This window comes from Tetrao urogallus (assembly GCF_951394365.1).
Source record: "Tetrao urogallus genome assembly, chromosome: 24".
Classification (NCBI taxonomy): Eukaryota; Metazoa; Chordata; class Aves; order Galliformes; family Phasianidae; genus Tetrao; species Tetrao urogallus.
In genome coordinates, this window is record NC_136837.1 from 1,156,865 (window position 1) to 1,173,320 (window position 16,456).

Genomic DNA, 16,456 nt, shown 5'->3' on the forward strand with positions numbered 1-16,456 from the left:
TCTCTCCCTGCAGCTGTAAGTCCCTCAGATATCAGATCTTAAGAAAATTCACATGCCTACAGTTTGCTGCATCCCTACATGAGGATTGTAAGCAGCTCCTTTCACACTGGGTTCTGTGTTTCTGTATTCTTGATCCTAAGGCTTTTCTAGAAAGAAGTATCTATCAAGCAACAGAAAACCATTCCCAATTAGCACCATGCCATTATTAGTCTGCGGGTGACACCTGCTGGCAGGCTGCATGCTGCAGTGCAGCCCCGGCCTCCACTCCTCCCCTCTCACTTCTGCTCAGCTCCAGACAGCAGATGCTGCCACAACCCTCCTTTCTTTCTTAATCCAGTTGATCAACCCAGTGAATTCAGAATTCCTAACACAGGAAATGCTGACCTGCCTGCATAGATTATGTGCAATTCACAACGTGGGTGACTTGCTCCATTTTCTGTTTACAAATAAAAACTCACTCTACACAGCTTTACTGCATGATCAGAAATGAGCGTGTCCCCAGGCAGAGCAGAAAAGCTGCCCACAGCACTTCTGCGCTGCCAAGAGCTCCTCATTCCCCCCATAAATCACCTCTGCACACGAGCACAACCATGTGTCAGTAACCACCAACCTACAAAGCTCCTTCCCATAAACTGTTTTCTAACCACAACTTACTCCATGGCTGTGTGCATGCCAAAGATCCGAGTCACCTCCCTGTTATGTGAGCTCTAGAATGACACAAACAAAACACTGATGCAGCCCAAGTGGCATTTTCACCTATTTTATTATACACAAAACATGAGCAGGAGGTTTACTGAGGAGGCTGACCACGTCCACGACCAAATCCACCTCTCTGCAACAGAAAAGGAAGAGCATTAGAAGTCACCATATTAAACAAGCAACAGCAAACAAACAGTGCAAAAACCACTGACAGAAGGGCCAGCTATCTGCCCTCAACACTGCATTACTTTAATAAACACCCCCTGCTCCAAGCATAGCTTAACTCTGATCTGAGGCTAGCTACCCTAAGCAGACCAGTGACACTGCAAAAATGAACCCTCTTGACCAGCTCTGCCACATCTCAAACTCTTCTGCTGCTGTCGTATAAAATAATACACTTCCTCTAGAAAGCTGAGCTTGCTTCTCAGATGTGTCACTGACTTCTTGTCACAGCAGTAAGGCCTTCAGTTTCCTTAATAAGAGAGCAGCTGAGTGTAAGGGACAGCAGTTGCTGATAAGCACCATACCCAACACCCGCAGATACAATATGTGCAGTGTCTCTACCTCAGAGCACAAACACAAGAAGCCAATTTGAATACAAATACTTACAAACTGGAATTCGGTGGCTGCTCCAGCACCAGCCTCAGCCTTCTTGTCAGCACCAGCTGATGAGAGAAATGACTGAGTTACAAACCAAAGAATCCACTGGCCAAGTGGAGAACGACAGAATACTAAGGGCTGGAAGGAGGATCAGGTTTCTGACAGTAGGTTGAACAGCAAAGCATCCAGGTGGGTTTTGGAAATCTTTAGAGAAGGAGACTCCAGTCTCTCTGGGAGGATTGTTCTATGGCACTGACACCCTCAAAGAAAAGCTTTTCTTCACGTTCAGATGGAACTTCCCACGTTCCAGTGTGTGCCCCTGGTCACCACTGCAGGGAGCCCGGCCCCAGCCTGGAATCCCCCCAGCACATCTTGCCAAAATTTAAAAGAAGAATGCTACTCACAGCAGCTAAAAAGGAACTCTGCTGTGTAAATGCCTACGCTGTGCCAACAGCCTCATTTCCCCATTTCCTTTTCAAAAGGAGGTAAATGCTGAAGACGGTTTTCCCAAAGAGCGAGAGCTCAGCCTGACGCGCAGCAGCGAGACTCACGTGGAACAGCGCTGCGCCTGTACGTGTCCCTGTCAGCTTCTCCCCGAGTCAGACGTGCAGGGCGCTCACCCTCCAGACCTGTAAGCCAGAACAGCGACATCAGAGGACACGCATGGCGTATTTGAGTGCGGCCCCACACCTGGTGGTGATCCCTGCAGCCAAGCATTACGGCCACCAGCAGCGCTGCACCTCAGCTCAGTGGATGTAAGCTGAACTGGGGAAGCAACAGAGCGAGGAAAACTTCACCTCAAGGGTACAAGTTGCCAGAGCTCGTGCTTGGGCTGAAGTCATAAACAGTGTTAAACTGAACCCACAGCATCCAACACAGCCACAGCAATTATTCCTAATAATCAGAAGTGCAGAGAATCTGTCACAACTGGCAAGGCTGCTCCTAGCTGTGTCACGAACTGCATGGCATCCTGATCCCAATCTAAAATACTATCAGCATTACAAATCCTCCACAACTGAATAGATTAATAAAGCTAAGAGCAGATTATCTATGTAACATCAGATTAAAATCTGACAGAATACTTGCAGGAAAGAAATGGATGAGGTGGAACTGCCTGTTTCTGTGCAACTCAGGGATTTTTCCACAGAATATCAAAGATTAAATGCTCTCCCATGGTCTCAGAGCAGGGTCTCCACGCTCAGGCAGTAGGACACAACTACAGCCGGCTGCTGCTTGGCACATCACGGTGTACTTGTGGTCTCAAGCATGCTACAAGAAATGAATCATGTACCTCTGAAGTCTCTTCCTCTCTATGCACTTTTTTCCCCATAAATAAAAACCAATTATTCCAACAGACACCTACTGCAAACAGAAATAGTGCTCACTGATACACAAACCAATCAACTTCTCCTCTAAGTGCTTCTACATCCCTCACTTCCATCCTGGTCAACCCATTGTAACACATCCCAGTGCCAACGGGTGGGCAGTTGCTTTGCACACATTTTTTAATTCAGTCTCCCCATCTTTAATTTCTAGGGGTTTAATTACACACGTAACAAACTGTAGATACAAATACTGAAATCTGCTTTAGACTGAACGTTCCAGCTTGTTTACCGAGCATCACCTGTGAAGGTTGGGAGCACTGCATGAAAGCACCAAAAAAGACACTTTAGCCAGGAACTACAAAAGCTTTCATCAGATACGCAGTCATTCCAGCCCTCTGGATAAATACAGCTTCTAAAGGATAAACTGGATAACATCCAAAGCTGAGAGATCAAAGAAACCATCATGTTCTTAGTTTCACTGCGATTCTTTCTTTTGAAGCAGATGATGCCACAGTTTTGTCTGCCTAAAAATCAAGTTGTGGGAGTTGCAGGCAGAACTCCTCACCAGAACGTGCCCACAGCCCCTGCCCTGAGCACAGGGCACAGAACCTGCTGACTGGGCCAGGGCTACCATGTAGCTCTGAGAGCCACAGGAGAAAGCTCTGTCACACAGGACTCCCCTTTCAGTCCTTGTTTGAAGGCAGAGTAACGTTCCAGAAGCAGCAACTGCACAGAAGTAAAGCAGAAAACCCCAACACCTCCCTACCTTGAGAAAAATAACTATTTTTTGCCCCTAAGAGATCTGGCAATGCTGTCTGTCAGCCACAGGTGCAGCAGCTCCCTCATTTCTCTCAAGAGTTTCCAGAGAATTTTGCTCTCCCTGCAGTTCCTGGCAGTTTTACAGTTCACATCCTATACTGAGGTGTTTGTCTGCCCCCAGACAAGAAACCACAAGAAGCAAACAAAAGGTATTTCACAGAGCACTTCTGGCAATCTCAGATGACAACACCAGCAAGAATTTATGTTTGCACGACCATCACCTCCATTCTGCTTTGGGAAATGAAAAATCAGAACTACAAAACCAGCACACCACGTGTACTTGTCAATTTTATAAAGCAATGGCAGCATTAACAACATGCTGCAAAGCAAGTCAGGCTAACTGTGCGTGATCAAGGCAGAAGAATGCATTCCCAGCTTCATCTCAGCTACCAGAGGAATCCCCACATGAACTGTCCAGCACTGAGGCTCAGCCTCTGCACCCCTGCTACATCCAAACACAGTCTGTGCCCTGCACTGGCAGTCCTGGCCTCCCAAGGAGCTTTTTTAAGTAGAGCCAAGTTCTCCATCTCTGCTGGACTCACAGAGAACACATGTGCCATTGCCCTGCTGGAGAACTGCAGTGGTCTGAGTGCTCTTCCCAAAAAGAGGCCAACAATCTCTGAAAAGCCCTCTGGAAGCTCCAGGCACCGCCTGCCCCCCAGATCCACAGCCTGCAGGCCTGCTCTCAGAGGTTCCATTCCCTTGTGTTATCAGAGAAGGATGCGCTTTCCTCACTCTCACAGCTTTTTTTAACCACCTCCAATTCTTCAGCACACCAGTAGCCATCAGATTAGTGCCAAATATCAACACAATTAAACCCACAACTATGCATCACCCATCAATGTTTATACATCCAGAAATCACAGCAACTCACACCACTGGGTGCTGGAAGCTGACATCCAGCTGTCTAACCTCTCCTACGTTGTCTAATTCCCTCATTCCCTGCTCCTCTCTGCTGACACAGCTGTCACCTCCCAACCACAGGTTACCTTTGGGCCGTGGTCTGCCAGTCTCTGGGCGACTGCGGCGCAGGGTTGCAGGGACAATCTCAGGGGGAAGGTGAAGGTAATCACGCAGGTACTGGATGCCCTCATTGGTCAGGTACCAGTAGAAGTGCCTCCAAGCAAACTGCTCTTTCACATAACCACGGGATTTCAGAGACTAGAGAGAGAATTCACAGTTACTTCACGCTTATCGGGGATAACAGGCAATAATCTAAAGTTCACATGCAGAAAATATAATGATACCACACACAAAGGCATCAGAGCTTCGAAAAAAAAAGAGAGCTAGAGATGTGGATCACACCAAAAGCCTTCAACAGCCTGTGGAGAACAGATAGAGTAAACAAGAAACAGTAATAATGAGGAAAATGGGTCAAGTATAACTTGAACATAACGAAAGAAATGATGACTACAAGGCGACATCTGTGACAATGTTTATTTGGTAACAAGTGGCAATATTTATCCGCAGGGATGCAATCTACAACATCTCATGCCCAAATCCCAGCTGACACGCAGCCTGGTCCCAGCAATTCGCCCTCACCTCCGTACCTGCATGGCTTTCATGACGTGGAGGTTGGGCACATTCTTGTCAACGAGCTCTGGATGCTTCGGCATGTGGACGTCTTTCTTGGCCACCATCACTCCCTCCTTAAAAAGGAGTTCGTAGATGGCAATTCTGTTCTTCTTGGGCATCAACATCTAAAGAAGAGATAGCAGGCAGTAAATACTATTTTAAACACGTTCAGCTGACTACCTGAATAAAACGGTCACACAGCTGTTTTAAACAAAAAGCCTAATATGAAATAAAACCCTGCAGACTGCATTTCTTAAAAATGATTTTGAACTAGATTGCAGCATCTGAACGCCTAGGCACCCAGAACTTGTTTTTAACACTAAATCACAGCACCATATTAAAGACTGTAAACAACCTGGTGTCAGTTAGAACAAGAGACAGGGCCTACCGTTGGCAGGGCACAGACACAGCTCATGTCAGTGCATGTTTCAGCTGCACTGCAGGTGCTGCCAGCCTGGCTTGTGCCACAATCAGTAATTCACACTCAGTTGAAGAACCACGGAGCTGAGCAATCCTCCCAAGCTGTCCACCCACAGCCACAGTGCAGGAAGGACATCGTGCTCCCACAGTGCTCAGCACCCACCGCTGGAGCCCACTTGAGTGCCACAGGCAGACCGCAGCAAAGGGACGAACGCTCAGCACCTCGGATATCCGAGCGAAGGGAACCCACAGAGCCCCCAGATGCAGCAGTCCACGCCCAACCGGCAGGTCTCAATGCCCCGCGGTCAGTACGGCCAGGTGCTCCCTCCGGCAGCACAGCGAGGCTCCCTCCGCCGCTTGCCCCCGGCCCAGGGCTCTGAGCGCCCCGCGGCCCGGCATGCCGGTAACTGGGCCTCACGCGGCCTACTGCACCCCCGGGTGATCGGCCTGGACAACTCGGGCCCAGATCCCCCCGATTCCGGAAATCCCACAGCGGACGGGCCGGGCCTGAACTCCCCGCCACTGTCACGCCACCGCCTCACGGCGCTGCCCAAGGATGGAGCCGATGCAAGCCCGATGCGGGCCCGGAGCGCGGCCTCACCGTGACAGTCTCAGCGGGGCCGAGAGCGGAAAGGAAGACGCATGCGCCGCGCGCTCACTTCCGGCCTCCCGAAGGCCCCCGAGCGCTGAGGGTGTCCGCGGCGCTGCCTGCAGTGGAATGTGCGAGGCCCCCGGTCCGGTCACCGAGAGAGGTGTCTGCCGCGATGCCTGATGGGGACCAGCCCTGTAGCCTCAGCATCCCTCGTGGTGTCATCCTCTCAGTGCCGCCCTTAAATATTAATAGGGACAGTAAGGAAACACGGAGCTCGCCTCGAGGCTGCGCAGGGTGCCAGATGCCAAGCAACAGCCTCCACGGCCATCCTCCCTCCATCACTGGCCTCCACCACAGGCTGCATCATGGAGCAGCTCCATTTGTGCCCACAGAGCCTGGCAGTCCCCAGCGTTCCCCAGCAGCAGCCAGTCCTCAAGCCGCATAGACGCTGGGGCAGCCCCAGTGCTCAGCTGGACACTCCATCCCCTGCACCCGGCAGCTCCCACATGTGTCGCAGAGCAATGGGATTTGCGGTGCTGATGACTGGGATCATCCCCCATGGATTAGCACATGGCCCAGCACTGCTCAGGCTGTATTCCGGATGGGTGGCACAGAAGGACCAGGAACCCTGCAGGGCTGAGGCAGCCTCAGGGCTTGGGCATGGCTGCCTTTCGGTATGAGTGAAGCAGTCACCATGGAGAAAACATTCACCCTGAGAGGCTCCCACAGCCCCCTCTGGGTGCTTCCAAGCAGTCTCATAACAGGGAGCAGCAGACTTTTTTTCTTGCCTTCACAGGGAGGAGAAAGCTATACCTTGGGGACATGAGGGGAGGGGATGTTTGCAGGAGGGCTTTTCCTGCCCTGCTCTGCCCACAGCAGGACACCCAGGTGCTCTGGTGCAGCATCCCCATGACGTGCTCATATTGCAGCCTTGCTGCCATCAGCCCAACCCTTGCTGCAGGCAGAGCCAGGGGTGAGGAGGAGCTGGTCAGCTAGTGCTGCCCTTTGGAGCCAGGCTGTAAACTTCTGGCTGGGATCCGGGAGCGAAACGGATGTGCAGGTGTGGAGAGTTCCACCCATGCTGCTCCCTCCAGGGCAAAGGGCTTGGGGTTTGTGAAGGCATCCGAAGTCCCCTCAGTGCCCCAAAGCATCCTGACAGGTGATGGAGAACAGCTGAGCCACCCATAGCACCCTGGGGACACTCACAGAGTGGCAACCCTCCTCCAGCACACCGAGTTCCCCAGCAGCACCTTGTGCTGGGGTTTTGGGCACCAGCACACGTAGCTCTGCTCCCACCACAATGTGCCACAAATGCTGCTTTTCTGTGCCAAGAAATGCTGCCCGTTGCCTTGGCCACGCATCAGAGGGATGCTCCATGTGCACCGCAGCTCATCCACCCCACTGACCACCATCTGTGGGCTCAGCACAGCCCAGACCCTCCCTGCGGTCCCACTGTCCTTCCTTGGTCCTGGACGTGGTGGCTCAGGGCAGAACCAGCACAGGATGGCAGGACACAAGCTGCGTCCCATAGAGCTGCCCCATGCAGCATCAGCGCTTAAGGCTGCTTGGAGGTCTCAGCACCCCAGGGGAGATGGGTGCAGGCTCTCATAGGTGAATCTCTTGATCAGGCTGGGGGGCAACTCCCAGCCCAACCTCAGGTCTGGCAGGCACAGGGAGAGGGGAATGGGGGCTGTGAGCCATAGGATGAAGGGAAAGGAGAGAGCGTGAAGAGGTGGCAGCTTACAGCAAAGTGTGCAGGGAGGCTGAGGACCCCCCCGCAGCCACCCAAGCTAATTCTTTGCCGCTCCTGCGGTAACGTTTTCACCTTGTGCTGCGAAGGAGTCATTATGCCGAGCCGGGGTGGCGATTGGCTGGCTAAAAATGCCTCTGTAATCTCCGTGCTGATCTTTACCCCCTCCTCCCCATCTGCCGTGACCTTCCTCCCAATGTGCAGAGCCAGCCCGAGCGAGACGGAGCCTCTGGGTTCCCTGCCAGCACCCCGGCCACCCCCACTGCCGCCCAGCCTCCGCACCCCAGCGGCCTCCCCGCGCCCTCCCATGGGCCCTGCAGCCATTCGCCCAAGGTACCGACACGCGTCGTGTTCTGGCTCCTGGAGGTTGGCAACGAGGGGCTTCCAGCGGGCGGTGGGCGATGGGGGCAGCGGTGGCCCTGCTGAGTGGATGGGATGCTTGGGTTCGGCATGTTCCTGTGCAGCCTGAGGGAGGTGTCAGCTCTAAAATTCCTCCAGAGCTGGGAAGTGAAATTTTGATGTAGCAGCTCACTGCTGCCTGGTTTAAGCCATTTCCAAACTTCTGTAGGATTGAAGATTGCTTTCTATCTTGTGCCTGGGCTCGGGGGGCTGCTGTCAGGTGGGAAATAGCAGTAAGGGTCTCATGGGGGGCAGCAGAGGTTCTGTGGCATCTTGTGGCTCGCCCCCGCTCTATGCGTTATGCAAAAGCTGCATCAGCTCAGTAACAGCCCGCACAGCCCTGCTGGCACCCAAGGGCTCCTGAGGGACTTCTGGGGAGTCCCAGGGGGCTGCTGGCCCCACGGCCACACTCGCTCTGGCAGCTGGGGACTGGCACTACGGTGCTGCTCCATGGAGATCCCACAGACCATCCTGCACCAGGAACGGGGTCCCTCTGGCTGCCCACAATGCATAAAAGAAGGCTGGGAGCCAAAAAGCCAGCCTGAACAGCCTGCAATTGTCAGGGCTGTCAGCGCTGAGCAAACGGAATGATTGTGCTCGTCTTCCCTCTGCCTCCTTGCTATGCGCTTGGCATCCTCTTACTTGCCTGGTGAGAAATTCAGGATCCTGCCCTCAGCCCTGGGTTCAAAGAAATGCAGGCTCTGCTCGCACCCCCTCCTCACCCGGCACCATGGCACCAAGAGGCTGGCAGGGAGCTCTGCGAGGAGGCTTAGGATGAGCCAGGGGCTCCCGAGGGCAGTGGGGGCAATGCTCAACCCCCACAACCCACAGCTACCCCTGGATATGAGAGGCTGAGAGATGTGGCTGCAGGGATGCACGGAGAAGCCTGTGGCATCTTGGGGCTTTGCCACCATTTTATCCCCTCATTCTGGCTCCTTTAGGGGTAGGTCACCGATAGGACAAGGAGGGGGAAAGCCAAACCTCACGGGGCAGACCCAGGGATGCAGCAATGGCTGCATGGGAGAAATGCATCTCCTGGCCCCACGCCCTGATCAGGATTGCCGCCCTTGTCCTTCTCATCCCGCTGCACTGCACACATCTCCTCTCTGCCATTCTTGCTCCTGCCTCACAAACAGCAAAGCAAGCGCTTTGCTAAACGGATTAGAGCTGCACTCCTCCTGCAGCCTCCTGAGCTGCTCCCGCAGCTCTCAGCCCCGCTGGGTGCTGCACTGCCACAGATCACATATTTGGGACATGGCGGTTCCTGCAGCACAGCCACCACAGGTTGTCCCCGAGCTCTGGGGCACGGTGACCTTACACCAAAATCTGGCTCCTGCAGCTGGTTGGCAGCGCACATCTGAGGGCTAACAAGGCAGAAAATAACCCCGTGTTGCAGGAGCAGTTCTGGTTAGGCAGGACACTGGTGGCACCGCTGGTTATGAGGCTGTGCTGCGTCCCCACGCCTCCTCAGCTCGGAGACAAGAGCTGGAAAAGGGAGAGGAGAGGCTTGGGAAGGAGATTAACACTGCAAAGGGGAATTTATCGGCGGCTGAATGCCAGGTCTGCCGCTGGTGACAGCACTGAGCCCGTCTCCAGGTGTTTGCAGCCGTGTCTCCATCCCCTCCTGCCCCTCTTGGCCATTGCAGCCTCCTCCCACAGTGCCATGCTATGGGCCCAAAGGCACCGCCCGGCTGTGTGGGATGGATTTAACTGAAGGGATTGAGGAAAGGCAGCCTGGGTGGCTGTAGAAACCTCACCTTCGGCTCTGCCCCATGGACAGACTTTGTCCCCGGTGGGGCAGCTAGCAGGGCTGTGTTTGTGCAACACCACAAAGGCAAACAGAAGATCCTGAGGTGTTTTAGCAAAGGAGCCTTGGAGAAGGCACTTCCCCACGGGGCACGGCAGCACAGAGAGGAGGAGGCAGCGCCCCCGACCTTGCCATGGCTGTGGGCAATGGGGACGTGCTCCTCCTGGCTGCTGCCCACTGCAGACTCTGTGCAGAGGCATTTTCCCAGGAAAAATGGAGCCTTTATGTCTCGGCCCCTGCCCCGGAAGGGGCTCACAGGATGCCTTGGGGCTGGGTATGGGCAGACAAAAAGGGGATTGTTGTGGTGGGAGCTCGGCTGCTGGCAGCACCTGCTCTGTGTCAGGGGCCCTCCACAATGGCTCGCTTTCTGCATAATTGCTGCAGAGGGGCCAATTATCCTCCGATGGTAATTAGAGATGCAAAATAGCCTTGTGTTTGCGTTCTCCCAGCAAATGAGAGGGTTCCTGGGACCTGCAGCACATCTGTGGCTGAGGCAGGGCACGAGAATGGGGGCACCCACACCAGCTTCTGCCCCTTCTCCTCCCAGCACCCAGTAGGGCAGGGAAGGGACAGGGACCCGATGTGCTGGGGGCTCTCCCACTGCTCCCACACCAACCAGCTCAGCACAGAGCTCCATACCCAGAAGGTTCTGTGATCATCTGGGGGATACATCTTCCTTTCCTTACCTGCGAGGCAGATGGGAGGATGCCATGCTGAAAAATCCCCCCCCCCCCCCGTCACCATGCAAAGATCGGCACTCGTGCCTTGCAGGCTGACAGTGCTGGCAGCACACGGCACTTCTGCCCAGCCCAGCCCAAAATGCAGCACTTGCTGCAGAGCATCAGTGATCCAGAAGGACCCCCCTCGCCCTGGGCTGCATGAGCAGGATGCTGGCAGCCACCAGCCCAGTCGGGGATGATTTGCTTTCAGTTCACCGCGGTGCTCAAAGAATCTTAATTTCAGAGTGCCAAGTAGCCATATAAATCAAGGCTAATTTCCTGTCAATATTGGCCGCCGCTTCCCACGGGGAAACTCATTTTATTGAGGGGGAAATGAGTTATTGCAGGAAATAGTGACCGCTGGATGGTGCCCACTGGGGGAAGGTTTGTCATGGCCGTGTCTTTGCCACAGGAGCCAGCTGGCACTCACTGCTGGGGCTCTGCAGCGTGGAGGCAGAGCTCCATGTGTCACAGGTGACAATGGGCTGGGCACTGGAATCCCCCACCACTGAGATGCTCCCCATCATCTCCTAGGAGCATTTGTCACCCCTCAGTGTGTAATGCCAAGAGCGTTTGCTCCCTGTGCCCAGATGCTGCCAGGGCTTGGGGCAGCTGATACAGCCCCTGGTTAGAACCTGTGCTGAGAACTGCCAGCTCATTGCACACAAAGATGATGGTGTTGCCCAAAAGCAGGTGTCAGAGCACCACTGCATGTTTAACCCGCAGCACCCAGTGGTTCAGCAGCCTGAAATGGCAAAGAGCAAAGACCACACGACGCTGCAGAAGCCTGAGCCCACTCCTGTTCTGTGTTGGGGCAGCATTATTTCACCTGGGTCTTGCATTGCCTTCTCCCCTTCTGCCAGCGCAGCCAGCCCTGAAATATTTCAGGGCCTTTCTGGCCTGCTAAGAGGTGGGAAGACGTGCTCAGATGGCACACAGAGCCCCACCAAGCTTCATTAAGGAATGGAAGGCACTCATTAGGGGAAAGCTGAGCTGGGCTGAGCCTCATGGGAGCAGGTTGCATTCTGTGGGCAACCTGATCTGGGCAGCTGCAGCCCGACAACCAGACAGCCTCATTACTGCAGCTCCTGTGGGCGGCTTCAGTTACTCAGCCCAAGCCTCTCGTCTCCTGCCAGCTTTGAATTTCCCTGACATCACCCTGAGCTGGGGGAAAATGCAAGCAATGGAGAGTGGGAGAGCCTGTCAGTACCCTGGCTCCAGGCTGCTGCTCCCCATAGGGCTCACGGATGTGGCACCCTGGGATAAATGCCCAGGCACAAGCCTTGGGGTTTGGGAGGAGGCAGCAGATGGGCACTGCTTGGTTCCATGGCCTTCCAGCAGCAGCTTATGGTGTGCAGCAGCTTATGGGGTGCAGCTGCTTTGCCCCTTCCCCAGCCCCATCCCATGCTTCTCTTGCACCAGCTCCTTCCCAGCTGGCACATTTGGCAGGGAGGCAGCACCAGATGCCTCTCCAAAGGTGTTTTGGGGTGTTTGTTTCTACAAGAGCTCGGCCATGAAACCCTCCCCATTGCGCCAGGGGGAGGAGTGGAGAGAGAGCTCTGCTCCGTCCTGTCCTGCTGCCCTGCACCTAGTGCACGAGGATCCCAAGGATCCCAAGGACAGAGCTCCTTGGGAGCTTCCCCAGAGCCACGTTGCAGCACAGCTGAAGGGTGATAAGAACCTGTTCCCAGCCCTGCTGGAGCCCTGCAGCATCAATGGGGCCGGACACCTGTGCACACCTTGCTGCCGTGTGCCGCCTCCCACAGCCCAGCACCCGCTGAGCCCCAAGAGCAGTGCTGCAGCACATCACCCTGCACTGGTCTGTGACAAGTGGGTGCTGAGCACCCTGTAACCCCAGGTGTGCGCACAAGGCACAGCGAACACCTGCCCTTCCTGGTACCTAAGAAACCCGATGCCAAGGCATGTACATGTTGGGGGAGGAGGGGGGTCCCCACACCCTCCCTGGGTGGTTTTGCAACCTTTTAAGCATCGGCTCCATCCCCGGTTGCCTTGACGACAGGAGGCTGCAGGCTGGGCGCGCTCCCGCGGCCGTGCACGGTGCTGCTGCCCGGCTGGTGCTGAGCGCAGCGCAACGCAGCGCGCCCGTCCCACCGAGCCCCCCTGCGGCCCCTACAGCCCGGCCCAGGTAAGCGGCAGCCCCTGCGGTGCTTTACTGCAGGGAGCCTGGGGGGGGACAGGGGACAGCCGGGTCCCCTCCCCGGGGATGGGGCTGCGGGATGCTTGGGCTGCCTGGTGTGCATGAGGGGGTGCAGGGGGGGTGTTGTGAGGAACCGGTTTATGTTCACCCCCCAGGGCAGGGTATCGTGTACCCAATCCTTTCTGTGAGCCGGGGGGATGCACACATGACCTTCAGTCCCCCTGTGTGTCCGTGAGGGTGCTGAGGCTGTGACCCTGCTGCTACCACGGGTATGCCTCAGTTTCCCTGGCTGCTGCAATGGTCTGGAGGGGAGAGGACTTGTGTTATCCCCACCATCGCTGTCTCCTTGCCCAGATGAACGCCTCACCCTGTTGCTGAACCCCTCCTTTTGTTGCCTTCCCCCCAGCTTCTCCGTTTCCTACCCCCTCACTGAGCCCCCCACCCCCACCCCAGGCCTCTTCCCCCACCACTGACGGCCAAACCCCAGGCACCTGGCGGCTCCATGGCAGCCCCATTCCCCTCCTGTCACTGCAAGCCCTGGGCTCACTGAGAGGCAGGGGATGGCCCCCCCCCAAGCACACAGTGCTCTGTCTCCCCCCTTCCTAATATGGAAGCACCCCCACATCCTCCAGCACTTCTCGGCTTAATTGCAAAACACATATTTGGATTTCCATCTAAACCCCACTCCTGGGACTGCAAAAATCCCTACTCAAGAATCAGAGCATCCTTGTTTACAGCAGCGAGCTAAGAAGGCAGACTGAGAAGAGCTGCAGAGCTGCAAGGCGAGTTGGAACCCCAGCAGCTGAGGCTCAGGGCAGTTTCCCTTCCCCAGGCCTGAGCACATTATGGGGCTGACAATCCTGCTCCAGATCTCTGCACCCTGCTGGTGTCTATCCACATTCCTGGCACATCCGCTGTACCTGTGCTGGCTGCAAGCTCCCCCGGAGAGAAACGCTTGTGTTATCTGCAAATGCCACGCATTCTTCCAGAAATCTGAGCGATGCTTGTAAAATCCCTTAGAAGACTTTGATGGGTGTCCTGCGTGCTGAGGGAGATAACGCTGGGGAGAGGAGGAGGAATATTTCTGCAGAGCACACAAAATGTCAAGCTGATTGCTGCCAGGTCTTGGAGCAAAAAGCGTCGCCCTGGTGCTGCAACGTGGCAGCATTGGCAGCACGCAGCCCCATCCCAGCCAGATGGCACCCTGCTGTCATCATATGGGACACAGGGCTCTTGTAGCATTCCTGGACCAATGAACCTCCTTTGCAAATGTTCCAGTCTGGAGGAAGATGCAGATCTGCTCTCTGGACCCCCCAACCCATCCCTGCTGCCCCTGGACTGGGACAAGGCACTGCCACGGGCACATCCTGCACAGAGCACCTCTCAGAAGCTTCCCACCATTACCATGCATCGCCCCAAGGATGTGCTGCCACTGTGTGCATTATCCCCAAACCAGCCCCACAGCACTGCCGTGTCTGAAACCCCACACAGAAGCACCCTGTGTACGAGGGCCCCCTGAGCCCCACACCTGGGCAGGGTTGGGCTGTTTGCCCCAGGGTTCCCATCCCAGCCGTAGTGGTTTTGCTGGGGGAAATGGGACACAGCCCAGCAATGAGCTGTTCTCAAGCTTAGCCTATGGCTTGGAAAGACCCAGGCTCACCTCCCTTCAGGCTTTAACTCAGTTTGATAATTGGTGGGGTGGACACACAGCCAGGCATTCCCTGGATCGCTCACGCCTCTCCATGCTGCTCAGCCCTGAGCCTGGGGCTCTGCTCAGCTCCAGCTGCCAGTGGGAATCAGCAGCACCCACTGCCCAGAACTCTCCGAGCCCCATAGGGAAGCTTGGGGTTGGGGGGAGACCCCAGGCGCCTCGCCAGGTGCCCACATCTCCCCAGGCCACCGTCACCATTGTCACGCTGTCACCACCCCCGAAGTGCAGCCCCCACCTCACCACCTCCCACTGCCCCCATCCCCATCTCCTCTATCCCACAGGGGTCGCTGCTCCTTTGTGGGGGAGGAAACTGCATCTCATTCCCTGTGCCATGAGCACGCAGAGGAACCCCAGTTCTGGTTCTGGGGCGTGGGGAGGGCAGCCAGCAGCATTTCATTTCCCTTCCAGTAAGGCATCGTGGAGAGCATGCTGGCTTTGCACATGGACCTGCCGTTGTGCTGGGGTATCTCATCCACCATGCTTTGCCACGGCAGGAGCAGCACGAGGTGCTCATACCCATGCTGGGATACTGCTCCTTGGTGCTATGGGGGTGCATGAGGTGGGACCCTGCTCTTGGCGCTGCTGTTCTGAGTCCATTTGCCTTCAGCTGGAGTGGTTTTCACATGGCATTGCATCACGGTGGCATTGGGGCAACCGGTGCTGCGCCCACCATCTGCAATTAGCAGCAATAAGAGGTGAGGAAATCAGCTTCCTGCAGCCGAGCACGCAAAGTGGGGCTGCTGAAATGCAGCCTGAATCCCTCCCAGTACAGCCCTATACTCACCCTCTGCCTCGTGTGCTTGCAGAAGGAAACCAAAATGCGGCACCTATTTCACATTACAGCTCCTCAGAAGGTGTTTTTCGACAAGCCAGGACTCTGTGTTTAATTGCAATAAAACCAGCTCAGACAATTGGCTCATTTTGAATTGCCAGGATTGCTCTGCTGTACTGATGGCCCTGCTGGGAGCCACCAAGGAGCTACAAGAGAACAGCACGCAGCAGATTGCATCCTGCCCTGCTCACGTGCTCCTGCAGATGAGGTCCTGGGGCTGCACTGGGGCTGGGATGCTTTGCAGGAGGGTTTGGCACCAAGGCTAATCCTGGCATGGCATCACTCTCAGCCCCACAGCAGGGCTCAGATCTGTCTCCTGCTTTGTCACAAACCCAAACCTTGGGGAAGGATGGGGACAGGGACATGAGTTGCATCCACGCTCTGCTCCCCTCCTTGCAGTGCATCTGCTGCAGTCCTGCTGTGGCAAAGGACTCTGCAGCAAAAAAAAACCCTACACTGGGAAGCTTTGCAGCCCCTCCCAGCCCCACGTGCAGGTAGCAGCATGGGGACACATGCAGACAGCTGCCACTGCACCTCAACCTGATGCATAACTCAGGGCACCGCTCCTACAGGCTCAGAGGTGATGCTGCAGCAAAGGTGAAGCAGTGCACTCCCATCTGCTGCTCTGCTCAGTGGCTGTAGCAAACCCACTAATGGTGAATGTGATTGTGTGATGCCACCCTCTCCGTCCCCATTTCCAGCATGGGGGGTGCAGACTGGTTCAAGCAGCACCCTCTTGTGCAGCTGTGGGGATTCCCAGCTCCTGTGCCCGCAGCAGCAGCAGTGCCAGCCCTCTGCATTGCAGCACCTGCTGCCTGCGTGGGGTCAGCGCCTGCATCCCAGCCCCCGGTACCTGCACAGGGACAGCGACCCACTGTAGCAGCAGGAGCTGTGTCTCAAGAGATGAGCTCTGCACTGAGCAGTCTGCTGGGGAGGATGGAGAGGTGCAGGGGGACCTGAGGCTGCGGGAGCAACCCAAGGACACGCCAGCGTCTGCAGGGGCGTGAGCTCAGACAAACTTCACTGCTGCAGCTTGCAAAACCCTCTGGT

General features: G+C 55.6%; 1 protein-coding gene across 1 annotated transcript; it reads right to left on the reverse strand.

Annotated features, from left to right (window-relative positions):
* Window positions 1–745: 745 nt before the first annotated feature.
* RPS10 (ribosomal protein S10) lies at window positions 746–6,047 on the reverse strand. Its single transcript, XM_079546405.1, has 6 exons — window positions 6,040–6,047; window positions 4,994–5,143; window positions 4,433–4,604; window positions 1,851–1,928; window positions 1,309–1,364; window positions 746–832 (listed from the first exon to the last, which is right to left on the reverse strand). The coding sequence occupies exons 2-6, from the start codon at window positions 5,141–5,143 to the stop codon at window positions 791–793; spliced, it is 498 nt and encodes a 165-aa protein (XP_079402531.1). The 5' UTR covers window positions 6,040–6,047; the 3' UTR covers window positions 746–790.
* Between the last annotated feature and the right edge of the window lie 10,409 nt (window positions 6,048–16,456).

Excerpts from the sequence above, each read along its gene's own strand:
- RPS10 (XM_079546405.1), bottom strand. The coding sequence starts at position 5,143 with ATGTTGATGCCCAAGAAGAACAGAATTGCCATCTACGAACTCCTTTTT. Across the intron at positions 1,365-1,850 it reads CAGGCGCAGCGCTGTTCCAC|CTGGTGCTGACAAGAAGGCT; the intron begins GTGAGTCTCGCT and ends TTCTCTCATCAG. Across the intron at positions 833-1,308 it reads CAGCCACCGAATTCCAGTTT|AGAGGTGGATTTGGTCGTGG; the intron begins GTAAGTATTTGT and ends TTTCTGTTGCAG.